Source organism: Lineus longissimus, chromosome 3, assembly GCF_910592395.1.
Source record: "Lineus longissimus chromosome 3, tnLinLong1.2, whole genome shotgun sequence".
NCBI lineage: Eukaryota > Metazoa > Nemertea > Pilidiophora > Heteronemertea > Lineidae > Lineus > Lineus longissimus.
In genome coordinates, this window is record NC_088310.1 from 8722821 (window position 1) to 8736368 (window position 13548).

A 13548-nucleotide genomic window follows, 5' to 3' on the forward strand; every position below is an offset into this window, starting at 1 on the left:
TTAGTGAGCCCCCCTTTAGGTCGGGGGAGCTCCCCCGAACCCCCCTACGAGCATATGTTAAGTGCAAGCTCTAACAACTACAGCTGTTACAATGGGGGGACACCCCCCAAACCCCCCTCCGTCGACATAGGTTTTTACCAGTGCGTTGGGGGGAAGCTCCCCCCAAACCCCCCCCGGTGGACAGTCAACTAGCCCTTCTGTGTCATACTGCTGGAGGGGGGGGGGGTGCGATGGGACCATCCATATAGTTCCTTCCGACACATTTTTGTTTTGGTAATGTAATACATTGTGATTGACCTTATTCACGGGAATCGGGCGTTTCCAGTGATATACGACACAAATGGGTTGTCCTCATGCATTTACTTTCGAAACGCATTTAAAAATAGATGTTACATCCTGTTAATGGGGCACGTCATCATCGCGTACATTTGGGAAAAACTCCCTAACGAGACCGGAGCAGACGGCTGAAAGTAGTTTAATTATTGGCCGCTAGGGTACAGAATGTACGTCGCTCACCCGAATTTTTCACGCAACTATAGCTAAATAGAGCTAGTTCTAGTTTGTGATTCAATTTGATACTTCAGATTTGGGTAGTAGACCAATATAACTTAGTCGTCAGTGTGGTTTTAAGCTGGAAAAACGTATTTGTTTTTCTTAAAGTGCCTTTTTTGGACGGGTGTGTGCGATTGTTTTGTTTTTATGTCACGTGACCTCGATCATGTCGACACAAAATTGAAATAAACCACCCTTTTTTGTCATTATTTAGGACGGATATTTCTCTGATAAAAATATTAATATAATTGGCCAATTTCTTAGGCATATGATGTAGCGAATTCCCATGAAGATTTAAATTAATTTAAATTAATTTCAACCAATGGGATAGCAACCACCACCGGAAGATCGCGGAGAAATCGGTAAACTCAACGGAGTTAATTCAGAAAAATACCAAAAAAAATTGTTTGTAGGATATACAATCTCTCTTTATTTCTCATCATTCATTTACATTATCTACTCCCGCACACACGTGTATCTTAAGAGCCCCTCCTAAAGGGGGGCTTACTAAAGGGGGGCTTATTAAATAGAATATATTGTCTGAACAAACCAATCATAAAGCATATTTTGATTACTCTTTTGTCTCTAATATCCTTCCAGTTCGCCTCAAATGCGGCCTTTTATAGTGACAATTTTTCTCTCTTTGTTTTTTACTTTTGACGAAAGCCGAAATCCTTGATTTCCGCAGGGGCCGTTGTGTGCTCTGAAGACAGAATTTTAAGGGGCCTTTCTTCTTTTGCTTCAAGACCCATCTTTCAAGTGTTGATGGCAATTTATCATTCTTCTGGCCAGGTGCCTGGTCTAGCTTGCTCGGTTACTTTGCCTGCTAAGATTTGGCCCTGCCAGCGTCACTGTCCCGTGTCCAACTCCAAGAAGAGATGACCCTGACGGTGATTATGTGAATCACTTCTTCATGCCCAAAATGAGCTGTCATGCTAGTGTCATCATTCTTGTGTGTTCCAGAACAACAGATTGTTTCAATGTGTGCCAGTGTACTGAACAAAATCCAAAATGAAGGTTGTTGCCCTGATAAGGTAGGTTTTGGTTCTAGAGTTTCGTCAAAGAAGACGTAGTAAAGTGTCTGATCTCATCCTCTCCAGCACTACTGTTGTATTTTTGGGTTCGTGTACTTTCTTAGTATCTTGTATCAAGTATGATTGAGATTTGTGATATCATTGCCATTCTCAACCCGCTGATGTTCCTATCCTGCTCAATTTAACGTTTCCCTAAATCCCTTGCAGTGGTGGTAAGGACAGCTGTTACAACATGATGCAGTGTGTTGCTGAAGGTCATGAAATCGTTGCACTTGCTAACCTCAGACCCAAAGACAAAGGTAAATCCGTGATTCTGACTTTCACTTTAATATATTCATGGGTGTTTAAAGATCTTATTGTAAGTGATTCAATGGCTAAAGCTGACAGAATGTCAGTTGACTTTTTCTTAAAGAACATGACAAGTAGTAATTTAAAGTTAGATAAATTAGATGTCAGAAATCGTTTTGTTAAGGCTCGTTCTTCTTGACAAGACAGTCAGGTCGGCTCGTAAAATGTCTGGGTTAGTTTTTCAATGCTGTCCGTTATGAAGATAAAACACACTTGTCACGTTTATCAATATGTCTTCAGATGAACTTGACAGTTATATGTACCAGACTGTAGGCCACCATGCCATTGACTGCTATAAGGAGGCCATGGGCCTGCCTCTGTATCGCAGGACCATTGAGGGTGCTTCCATTGAGTTGGGCAAAGATTATGTCAAGAATGAAGAGGATGAAGTAGAGGACTTGTATCAACTTCTCAAAACTGTCATGGTAAGTTCTATTATACCTTGGAATCTTGAAAAGATGGCTGGTTATGATAGTTGATTCAGCAGGCAGCATAGGATATCATACTGGCAACCATCCACCTATGGGACCTGGGTTGATACCAGATTTCCTCTTGGGCAAAAGACGGTTCTACTCTGGTTCCTCTGCTTCCTTCTGTTGAAAGGAAACGAAATGAGCCATTGTTGATTGTTTGTTGATTGTAGACATGTATTAGATGTAAAAAGCACTGATAAGTTCTGCTCTATTTTAACTATTCCAGGATAAACTTAAGAATACCAACACTGTCTGGTACAGAAGTTGGCAAATGAATTAGCGTCGGCAAAAATAAGTAAGCGAGTTGACATTGGTATCAATTTTTTGGTTTTTTGTTTTCAGGATGATATCCATGTTGATGCTGTGTCTGTTGGAGCCATACTGTCAGATTATCAAAGAGTCCGAGTAGAAAATGTGTGAGTTGTTTGATTTTTGTCCTTAAATGACTGCTATGCACAATAAGTACATTCCCCCATGTTTACCCTTTTTCGACCATCATTGTCTTGTAGAATGGCATGCATGCCGTCAGATCCATTCTACGATATTTACCTATTCCAACCATCAATATGACAACTGTATGGTCTTGTAGAATGGCATGTAAGCCATCGGATCTTCGTCTCTCAAGTTTGGCTGACAAGAATGGGCTCTGTGCAGAAATGCTGACCTTACATTTCATAAATTAACTTCTCTCATGCAAATATATTCAGGGCTGGAAATAACCCCCGAAAAGTGTCTCTTGAAGCACAAAACTTGGCCCAGGACCCTCACATATAAAACTGTCAACTGAAAAATCAGTTGCTGGACTCCTGAGATTTTGCAAAGACTTACGTTTGACTTATGATCAAGAAAGTCTATCTCGAGCCCTGTAAATGTGAATACACTTGTCAATGATTGTGGAATTGTATGTCAACTCAATGAAGTTTTCTTGGTGTTTTCAGCTGCATGCGACTTGGCCTGACATCTCTAGCATATCTTTGGAGGAGAGACCAAACAACACTCCTCAATGAGATGATAGCAAGTGGTGTGGAGGCAGTTATCATCAAGGTGGCTGCCATGGGTCTGAAGCCAACTCCTCACCTTGGGATGTCCCTGGCAAAAATACATCCCATCATGCTTAATTTGGTAGGTCTTATTTTCATCACTATTATGATCACCATTTTCATCATCATGTCCCCAATCGGTCTTCATATTGTGGATAACACATCCTGGTAACCAAAGGTCCCAATACAACTTTCAGTAAAGTGTCATTCTTAAAATTTAATGCTGGATTATGATTATGAGTTATAGTATCTACGATGCTGGCTTTTCAGGAATCCAAATATGGTCTGAATGTGTGTGGAGAGGGCGGAGAATTTGAAACATTCACTCTGGATTGTCCTCTCTTTAATAAGAAAATTGTGGTGTAAGTATGATTCAAGTTTCTGGTTTCACGGCTAAACAGGAGCTGCTGCAAAACAAGCTGTGGACTTATTAGGGGCAATACGTATTCATATGTTTCCAAGTCTCAACCAACCACTTGCAATGGTAGTAACCATAGTTATTTGGTCCATCCGACAAAGTAGTAGGGAGAGTTCCTTTGCCAATCAGAATAGAAAAACATATGCTGGATTTAGGGGGTGGCGCATGAGGTTTGCCCCCCCCCCCCGTTTCGTCATAGAGCAAAGATTTTTCGGGATCCCTCTCCCAAAGAAGCAATAAATTACTTCTAGTTTTAGGCCTTAGGTGCCGGGAAACGTACATTTGGCACTTTAATATCCATTTTTGTTGATGGGGAAGGCACCAAGATCATGCCTAAATGCATTTGTATTCATATTGACTCAGAGTGGTTCAATATCATTTTCCAAGGTTACAGTGTATAGTGTAAAAGTGTAACTGTGTTCCGGTTTGTTTATTTTCCCAGTGATGAAGTCGAGACAATAATTCATTCTGATGACACCATTTCTCCTGTCGGCTACCTCAACTTCACAAAGATGCACTTGGAAGAAAAAGATCACGTAAGCTCACATGTCTTGGATTACCAATTGATTCCCTGACCAGTACTGCAATGCTCTGTTATACATCTACCAGACAGGAGGCAGTTGTCTATATTTCATACCAAAAACAACCAACTCTATGTTCACTCACTGAGTGACCTATTGCCTTTTGACCCAGTCCATAATATTTTGATTTGTTTTTTCTAGGATTTCATAAAACTCTCTCACTCTGATCGGATAAAAATGCTACCGATGAAAACGAGTGGTCTTATCTGCCGTGAACTTGGTCTTTCACCACCACCCGATCTGCCTCCAGCTGGAGATGTCCCTAAACCAAGTGTTTCCTCGTCTCAAAGAGAACCTAGCCAACCAAGCTGTAGAATAGTTTCCTGTGATGATGATATCTTAGTTTCCAATATATTCGGGATGGCCTTAAGGTCGGATTCTGATTCAGTTGAAAGTGCTACAAAGACTGCCATGGATAACCTCAGAGATGCTCTCGTGAGCTGTGACTTGACACTTGGTGCTGTGTTCATGATGCATTTATATGTAAAGGATATGTCGCAATTTGCTTTGATAAATGGCGTCTATAAACAATATTTTGGAATCAACCCACCGGCGAGGTAAGGATTTTGGGGTGCTGTCTTTCATATAAAGTTTCTCATTGGAGTCCATTGGTTTGTGGGGAAGTAAGGTACTTAGTCGCAGTAACATAACTCATTCACTGCCATCTTCACATAACCAGTGGTAAGCCCATTATAATAGCTTCGATACGCTACGCTCTCCATGGGGACTGAGTATTGGTCTAGAAACCCTGGTACTCCACCTCCAAATTTGATCTATTTTGCTACATTTCAGGATATGTGTCGAGGCTGATCTACCCGAAAAAATGTTACTCCAAATTGACTGTATTGCCTGCCGGTGTGAGCGTTCAACCATGCACGTTCAGGGTCTGTCACACTGGGCTCCGGCTAACATTGGACCATACAGTCAAGCTGTCACGGTAGGCTTAACACTGTTAAAAACTTGTTACTTGAAAAAAGTACACTCTCGTCTAAACTTGACTTGGCCAATAAATGTTATTCATCATTATTTCCATCTTTAAGATGTCAAAAATCTGACAGTTTTCCTATTCCAACTCATCACTTTTGAGTATTTGATTACAAGGTGAAAACATCATTTGTCTCTCAGCAGCTCTTGAGGTACGGGCTAATCTGGTATTGTCACTCATTTCATGTTCTATGGTCTATGGTCTGTTTCTTTTAGTTTGGCTTTGTCATTTGTTCGTAAGACCTTATTATCCTGTACATAATCTATACAACTTTGAGCACTTTTCATTTTAGATTGGCTCCAAGGTGTATGTTGCCGGCCAGATAGCCCTCTGTCCAGCCACTATGAAAATCATCGACGGTGGCATAAAAGCCGAATCCCGGCTGTCACTGCGTCATGTCCAGCGAATCCTGGCAGCAAAGCATCCAGGTCTTCTGCTCCATGGTGTTACCATGGGGATATGTTACGTGACATCATCGAGTAGTATACCAGATGTGGAGGCAGAATGGGAAAAAGCTTTAGAAGACGAGGTGAGGGAATCAGACATTAAAAATTAGACGTCATCAAAAGACTTTACACATGGATGATGACTAATTTCATTTCCTTATCATCTCCGAACTAGTACATCTGATGTAACCTGTGTTTTAACAAAGATGGAGAGTACCACCAATGTATTCGTGGTCAGCTTTAACTTTTCTGTCGGCTGGAAAATGCACATTACAAAGTTTAAAACCATTTCCACTCATTACAAATGATTGAGCCTTGAGCTGAGCTAGTAATGTCTAGATAGAAGTGAAGTGATTGTGGGGAACTCAGACTCCAACCTCTGAAGTGAATGCGTTGCAATACTCGTTGATTTATGAAAGAAACTGCCAGTCATGAGAAATTTACATGGAAAATATCTCTGTGCTTCTTTATAGAGAGCAGTCGAAGACTTCATCAGTGGTGATAGTGTGCCTTTACTTCAAGTGGTGGTCGTGTCTGGCTTACCGAGGGGAGCTCTGGTGGAATGGCAGGTGGTGGCTTCAGTGCCAGGAGCAGAAGGTACGCAATGTAGATGCAGTCACCCATGACAGCATTACGGTGGCCCATAGAGGACATGCGTTTATTTTCAATATAATAGAAATTTTTTTTTTTACAATGCGTTTTTTTTCTCTCGAATTACAACCGCCGTCGGATTTATTTCTCACCGCCGAATAAATAATTTCCACCGCCGGCTAAAAAATAATAATTCCCACCACCGCGGTGGAAATTAATATCAACAGTGGTGGAAATTAATATCGACCGCGGTGGAAATTAATATCCACCGCGGTGGAAATAATATCCACCGCGGTGGAAATAATATCCACCCGGTGTCAATAACGAATTAGCTCCCACGGTGGATATTATTTCCACCGCGGTGGATATTATTTCAACCGCGGTCGATATTGCGGTGGGAATTATTATTTTTTACCCGGCGGTGGAAATTATTTTTTTCGGCGGTGAGAAATAAATCCGACGGCGGTTGTAATTCGAGAGAAAAAAAACGCATTGTAAAAATTTTTTTTTCTAATTATATTGAAAATAAACGCATGTCCTCTATGGGCCACCGTACAGCATTCTAGTCAAGATGCTGGTATAAGCTGTGCACTGACAATTATCACCCGACCTTAGTTTGGAATTACTGTGAGATAGGAGAGACGATTTTTGTGACTTTCTGTAACTTTATTTTACCCACCTGGCTCACATTTGTACTCTCTTCAAATCATTCTCACTGTGTTGTGCCTGTTGTCAGGAAACAACTTCTAATTCTGAATTAGAAAACGCTGACCACTTATCTGAATTCATGATTCGAATTTTTTCCAGCACTGTGTAGATTGGGTCAAGTGGCTAACCCTGAATTGAATAATTCGAGAAGGCGTGACTTGAGATTTGATGTCTTTTTCAGATGATAAATTATTTGATATGGAGTCCTTAACTCCACTGCATAGTGAAGACAATATAAAAGAAATTGCACTGGAAGGCCTTAAATACCGTTGTATCTTAAGACAAAGAGGTACCCCTTCCAACAGGTGGTTACATCTAGGTAAGCAATATTTTTTTGGGTTAACTTTCCTTGTAGCCAAGATTCAGAATGAAGAGAGAGAACATTTAAAAGTCTGTGAAGGCACTTTTCAGCTTGTAGATCCGGTAATTCAAGACCCTGACCCTTAACATTTAGAGAGTATTTCACTTATTGTACTGTATTCTATTGTGCTGATTTGCTGGTATTTCTATGTATGTTCACCTCAATTATAGATAGCCTATGTGACTTCTGTCAATTGGTTTGATAAAGCCTTTGGTAATTCTTGGTAACTCTTGGTAATTCTTGGTAATTCTTGGTACCAATGAATACGGAAGGTTAGGCAATACAGGATGGAAATCTTTCAATCCTCATTAGAGTTGCCATTATCAGTAGTTTTCATTTACTAGTCTGTCTTTTCCAGCCTTCACGGATACATTGGACAACATTTCAGAAGGAGACCGTCTCCATGCATTTGACCATTTGTTAAGAAGAGCTCATCTTCTACCACAGTTTTCTAAAAGGGCGGTGGTATTCATCAGGACGGATGCCTATCAGTATGCTGATCTTCTTCAAGGTGAGTAGTACAGGAGAATCATGTGGTCAAGCCAGAGGAAATTTAGGCCCACAATGTTTTAAATGGTCTCCTATAGTTTTCTGTGCTGTCTAATGGTGCATTGCCTTCGATTGATGGAACCTTTAAGTCGATCATATGTCATTCGTCTGCATAAATTTCAATCTCATCACCACATTTTCTCATTCCAGTGTTGACTAATCAGTCTGCTCACCTTGATATGCCCTCATGGACTCTAGTCCCAGTACGTGGCTTCCAGCAGCGAGAAAGCGTGATCAGTATATGCGGCTGACAATGAACAAGTTGCCAGACACGAAAGTTAAAAGTGATCAGAAAACTGTGATGTAACATTTGCGATTTTTGGAGGATTTGCGTCCCCCAAAAGCGCTTCATGAAAAGATCTATATGCCTCAGCTCTCTTTGAGAACTTTGAATTTTCGAATCGGATAAAAAATAAATCATATTTTGCAGGATATTGCAGTTCCAAGGACAGCATTGTCACATGTGAAATAAATCTAAATTTCTTCATTCTGGGCACTGCCACATCCCTGGCAAAGAAAGCTGCAGTGGACTTGAACTTGACCAAGGACATCCTATCCAGGTTTTGGCAAGGGGGACTATTGGCTGGTACTTGGCTGTCAAATTGATGGTCTCCGAGTGGCTAAATGTAAAGGGATGTAACAGGTGTCTGTTTTTACTTGATAAAATATTTGTCTGTCCTCATAAGCATGCATTGTTAATATAGTGCCAAATGTACTTTGAGTTGAGACACGTGACAGCTATTTGTTAGCACTTTATACTAATGAGTATGTGAAATAATTGAAGAAGTCTGTGATGTAACAAAACTTGGATGTTTATTCTTCCCCTTTAAGGTGATCACTGCTACAACAATCCTGAGGATTATCTGGGGATGATTCTACACGAGAGGGGAGGGGGGACAGGTAAATACACAAATCTCTTAATGCTGACAGTGTGTCTGGCTTCGTTTCTATATCGTTTTCATCGAAGTAGCATTTGATGAGCTCCGAGTCTTTCTATAAATTAACTGAAAGACTCAAATGAGCTTTGGGCAAGTCTTACAGATGTATGAATTAAAGAAGCAACACATGGATGCCTATGTAGTCTGTAACTTGAAAATAGTTTGTTCATTTTCTGTTTATTTTCTGCTCGGGTCATGAGAAGTATGGAAACCAAGCCTTTGATCCACTGCACTACGGCACTGTTGAAATGATGTACAATATAGACAAATACACACTAGTTTTAGAGTCTAATTTTCTGAGAGTTCTGTATCATCAAAGCCAAATAAAGGTACTTCATGTGGCTCATCTCACATTTACGCAAGCAGTTCTTGAGTTCTCTCATTGAAAATGAGGGGATTCTAATGACATCCAACGAAAATTCCTGGTTTCTCAAATGTACAGCTCCGGAGATGTATAACAACATTACATGTGTATTTCACCTACATGTAGATGATTTGTATACATTTGAAATATACATACTTGGGGAAATGGACTTACATTATCATTATAATCAAACTTACAGCGTGTTCAAAGATAATGCTCATAGTTATGGATAAACCATACAAAAGTAAAATCATTGGGACATTATCTTTGGCACACACTGTATACAATATATATTGTTAGGAGTGAAGCTTGGCATGCTGAAAGAAAGCTTACAACTGTCACAAATTTATACAAAGATATAAGGTCATTTTGGATGAAATATTATAGAATGATTATTGATTATTGATGATTTTATAACATATCATATTTACAGATAAAATAGTGATTTGTTTCTAAAAGCTTGGTTCTCTGCTAATTATGCTAGATTTCAATTAATTTGAGTTCTCCCTCTTTAATGCTACCCTGGCAGTCGCCTTCTCAGTTGGCCAAAAATGTAACTGTTCATCTAGTCCTGCATGGTGTTTAAAGACATTTCTTCACACATAAACACCATGATCTCCGTGAAAAGTTTTGTGACGGCCCCTCTAGATCCTGGGACAACACAGCCTTGAGAGAGGACAGTCTCCTCTGGTCAACAAAGTGCTTCCTGAACACACCAGTCTTCAACGTGACTGAGGACAATGTCTCCTAGGGAATCAGACTCCTCCCGGCCTCCGTGTTGCATGTTGGAGCACCAACTGGGGACTCTTTTCACTAGTTAGGACTTCATAGAACAGTCTCATTTATACACCCCCCCCCCACCCTTCGTAAACAGGAAGAGCTTAAAGAGCATAGAAAGAGGCAGGGTGTTATATCTATGCTCCTCGAATGCAATGTAATCTCATACTACCAAATTTCTGGTGTTTATGTTCAATACAAAATGTCTTTAAACTGGAGTGTGAGATTCTGTTCCCTTCAGGATGACTTTTACCATTTGGCTCACACTTGCTATGCATCTCAACTCTGGGTGTCTCGAGCAGTCTCCCGCAATGGAGCTGGTTGTTTCTCATTGAGGGTGCTTACCATGGTGGCAAGTTTGGAACGAGTCAAGTAAACCCAGCAGAAAAAGCAAAATGTTATGCATAGGCCTAACAGATGCAAAACAGCAATAATGGATCATCTAAAAATACATTGAGGCTGTGAAAAGTACAAGTTGCGTCTCTGGGTGTGGCGAGATTTGAGAACTAACTCATCATTGTCACCAAAGTATTGAGCGTTGTGAGGTTGTGATGTGAATCTCACTGGTCTTTTTGGAGGGTAGTGTAAATTCCGTCTTCTTCAGCTTGAATGTATTTTGAGATAATCTTTATGTTCCTGAGAAAGGGAAGGATAGTTATGGCTTGCGCGTATGGAGTAATGGATGTTATGGCCCATTTTGTGAGCAGTCTCCTCACTCATGTATGATGATTACTTGAATGTCTAGGTTGATTTTGGCTTCAACGTGGCTATACCTGTTGACTTCAGCGTTCAAAGCTAATAACGATGCCAGAAATGGAGAGCTTTGTAAACTTCCATGCACTAGAAGCTGTGAAATTAAATGCCTCAACGAAATTGCCCGGACAAAAGAAATCTCATATTCACCACAGAAGAGTTATCTCACCATGATGATATAAGCAGCAAGCTGTGAGTTAACCATCGTGGTGAATTGTGGATTTTGCCTTGGTGAAAACGGACATTTCGCACTGTCTGACCATTCTACAAATATCGGATCTCAACAAGGACAATATCTACCAGGATACCTAAAACGGCGATTGCCCTATCTGACCATTTCACAAGTGCCAGATCTAATAGAGGACAAGGACAGGGTTACCTCATACTTCTCATTACTTGAGTAGGGGAGGGGTACAACACAAAAGTTCGAATGCCTAGGAGTGTCTTCCGAGGTTCTGTTCTGAGGCAGAACTGTGAGAAAGAACGACACAATCCGAAGTGGTAACCAAGTACCCCCCCCCCCCCCAAGTCAGTAGCCCTTGACCCAGAACACCTGGTACAGGTATTGCCTTAGTTGGTGGTACTAAGTACATCTCAGGTATGATATGGACTGAATCAGCTACTATGAAAAATATGAGTTGTTTTAATGGTCAGGACGGGCCCTTCTTCAAGTGCATAGTGAGAGAGAAGTTCGACCAAAGCAAGGCAGAATGGTACTGATACTGGGTTTCGTTCACAAATGCCAAGCGTAAATGTAATGTGGAAACATTTACTAGTTGCATTTTTATCCATGTCACCAAATGACCCGAGTGAAGTACCTGGTCTCAAGTACTGTCCTTGTAATGAACTTCTTGAGGTGGTTCAATGGTCAGGCTGGCCTGGAGAGGGAATCTCTACGGTACCAACGTCAGAAGTGTCCTAATGTTGTCCCAAGTATCGCACCTATTTCGAAGTACTGTTCTCTCCACATACTTGAGGTAGACGTACATTTTTTACTGGTACGAGTATGGTCAGGTTGGGCCTGTCTTCAAGAGCACAGCGAGGTGGAATCACTACCAGAGACAGAATGGTCATGATATGTTGTCCCTTATCATACCTTAGGAACATGTTTGTCCTCTATAATTATGGCAAAATCTACAGTTCACCATATATAGTTAGTTGACAGCACATTACCATAGTGTTTTCGAACGCTGATATATAGTCAACTATGTGGTGAGAATCGATTCCCCAATGGTAAAATAATCTTCACCTTCGGTAAAATCACATTGACCATGGTGAATTCAGCATTTACCACGGTGAATAAGAGATTTTTTCATTAGGGTTTGGATGGTGTGAATGCATGGAATCTCCCTGATCACACAAAGCCTACATCTTTTATTTTATCAGGTTGAAAAAAAATCATCAACACTCTGGAGGCAAAGTTGCTTCAAATTGCAGATTAGGATGTTGGAGTCGAGAAAACTCAAGAAGATACCTGCAGATGCGTCATAATGAAAGAGATGTAATGAAAATTGCATCACATGATTACAAATCATTATTTGAGGAAATACTTAACAACCTATAAGCAAAAACTAAGCTACAAGTAAGCTCTCAACACTCTATAAGCATTACTTTAAAGAATTGTATCTACTCTTCAACCTTATTTACACCTTCATAATTAAACCGTTTCACTTTCCTCTGATGATGATCATGCCGCATCATGCCAACTTACTTTTTTGTAACATGTTACGTATGATGATTTGCACACATCTGCAACTCTTTAACATCTGCTTCTTTAACTCTCACTTACGTAACGACTCAAGATCAAGATCCATCTCACTATTGACTAAAAATTCATTCTGTAAGTGACAGTGATGGATCTTGAAATACCCAATCACTCTTGCATGCAGAATGATCCATCACTCTCACTTGCAGATGACTCTTAATTGAGATTAGAATCCATCTCTCGCACTTGGCAGACTCAAAATTCAGGTTCCATCTGACTTCAATCAATTAAACGTGCCATACTCTGTTGGTCGTTTAGCATGCACTTTTACGCCTCAAAAGTCACTAGACCAAATTGCCTCTGTCTTACCGGTTACCCTCATTCGCCTGGTATGGGCCAACGTTTGCTAGTAGTCGTTGTCTTTAGGTGACAACCGTCATGACGTCACGTCTGTACCAGCAACTCAGTTGCATCAGTTAACGAAACCAAGGTGGTCCTTAACTTACTTAGAACCCTCCAATATAACAATATTCTTTGAGAGAAGACAAAACGATGTATAAAACCCATAAGGAAAAGAAAATAATTGACGTTGGAATCTTGAGTTTACGTGGACCACCTAATTCTCCCCCGACGATCGGGATCCTGCGTATAATCATCAGTGCGAACGCTATCGCAGCGAAGATGCAGAAGATGGTGACGGAGAACCCAAGGGAGCCTGGGTTGACGTAGAATGTGCCACCGATCGCCGCGTGGTAGACAGCGGCAAGGAACCAGGCGATGCCGATTCCGAGGAAGACGTTGACGGCATTACTTCCAGTGACGTTTCCGATGGATGCATCTGCGGTTTCGTCTCCTACAGCGGCGACTTTACTGGCGAACGTATCTGAAAGGAGTAGATGGTAAATGCATAATTAAACAAGACGGA

General features: G+C 40.8%; 2 protein-coding genes across 7 annotated transcripts in view; one reads left to right on the forward strand and one right to left on the reverse strand.

The window, feature by feature from the left end:
* Nucleotides 1-448: 448 nt before the first annotated feature.
* On the forward strand, nucleotides 449-8897 carry LOC135485670 (uncharacterized). 2 transcript variants are annotated; one of them, XM_064768015.1, is made up of 14 exons: nucleotides 449-1586; nucleotides 1794-1885; nucleotides 2175-2359; nucleotides 2750-2823; nucleotides 3346-3529; nucleotides 3718-3809; nucleotides 4308-4401; nucleotides 4588-5003; nucleotides 5239-5383; nucleotides 5724-5960; nucleotides 6351-6474; nucleotides 7358-7495; nucleotides 7896-8048; nucleotides 8237-8897. In XM_064768015.1, the coding sequence occupies exons 1-14, from the start codon at nucleotides 1564-1566 to the stop codon at nucleotides 8335-8337; spliced, it is 2058 nt and encodes a 685-aa protein (XP_064624085.1). In that variant the 5' UTR covers nucleotides 449-1563; the 3' UTR covers nucleotides 8338-8897. The 2 variants fall into 2 exon arrangements, with proteins under 2 accessions (XP_064624085.1, XP_064624086.1); XM_064768016.1 differs by lacking the exons at nucleotides 449-1586; nucleotides 1794-1885 and adding an exon at nucleotides 1925-1944.
* The window catches only part of LOC135485669 (sodium/calcium exchanger 1-like), a 111840-nt gene continuing 107174 nt past the window's right edge, over nucleotides 8883-13548 (reverse strand). For all 5 annotated transcript variants that reach the window (XM_064768014.1, XM_064768012.1, XM_064768013.1 and 2 more), the window contains one exon: nucleotides 8883-13506. In XM_064768014.1, the coding sequence (XP_064624084.1) occupies nucleotides 13130-13506 (377 nt within the window). In that variant the 3' untranslated portion in view covers nucleotides 8883-13129. The remainder of the gene's footprint in view (nucleotides 13507-13548) is intronic.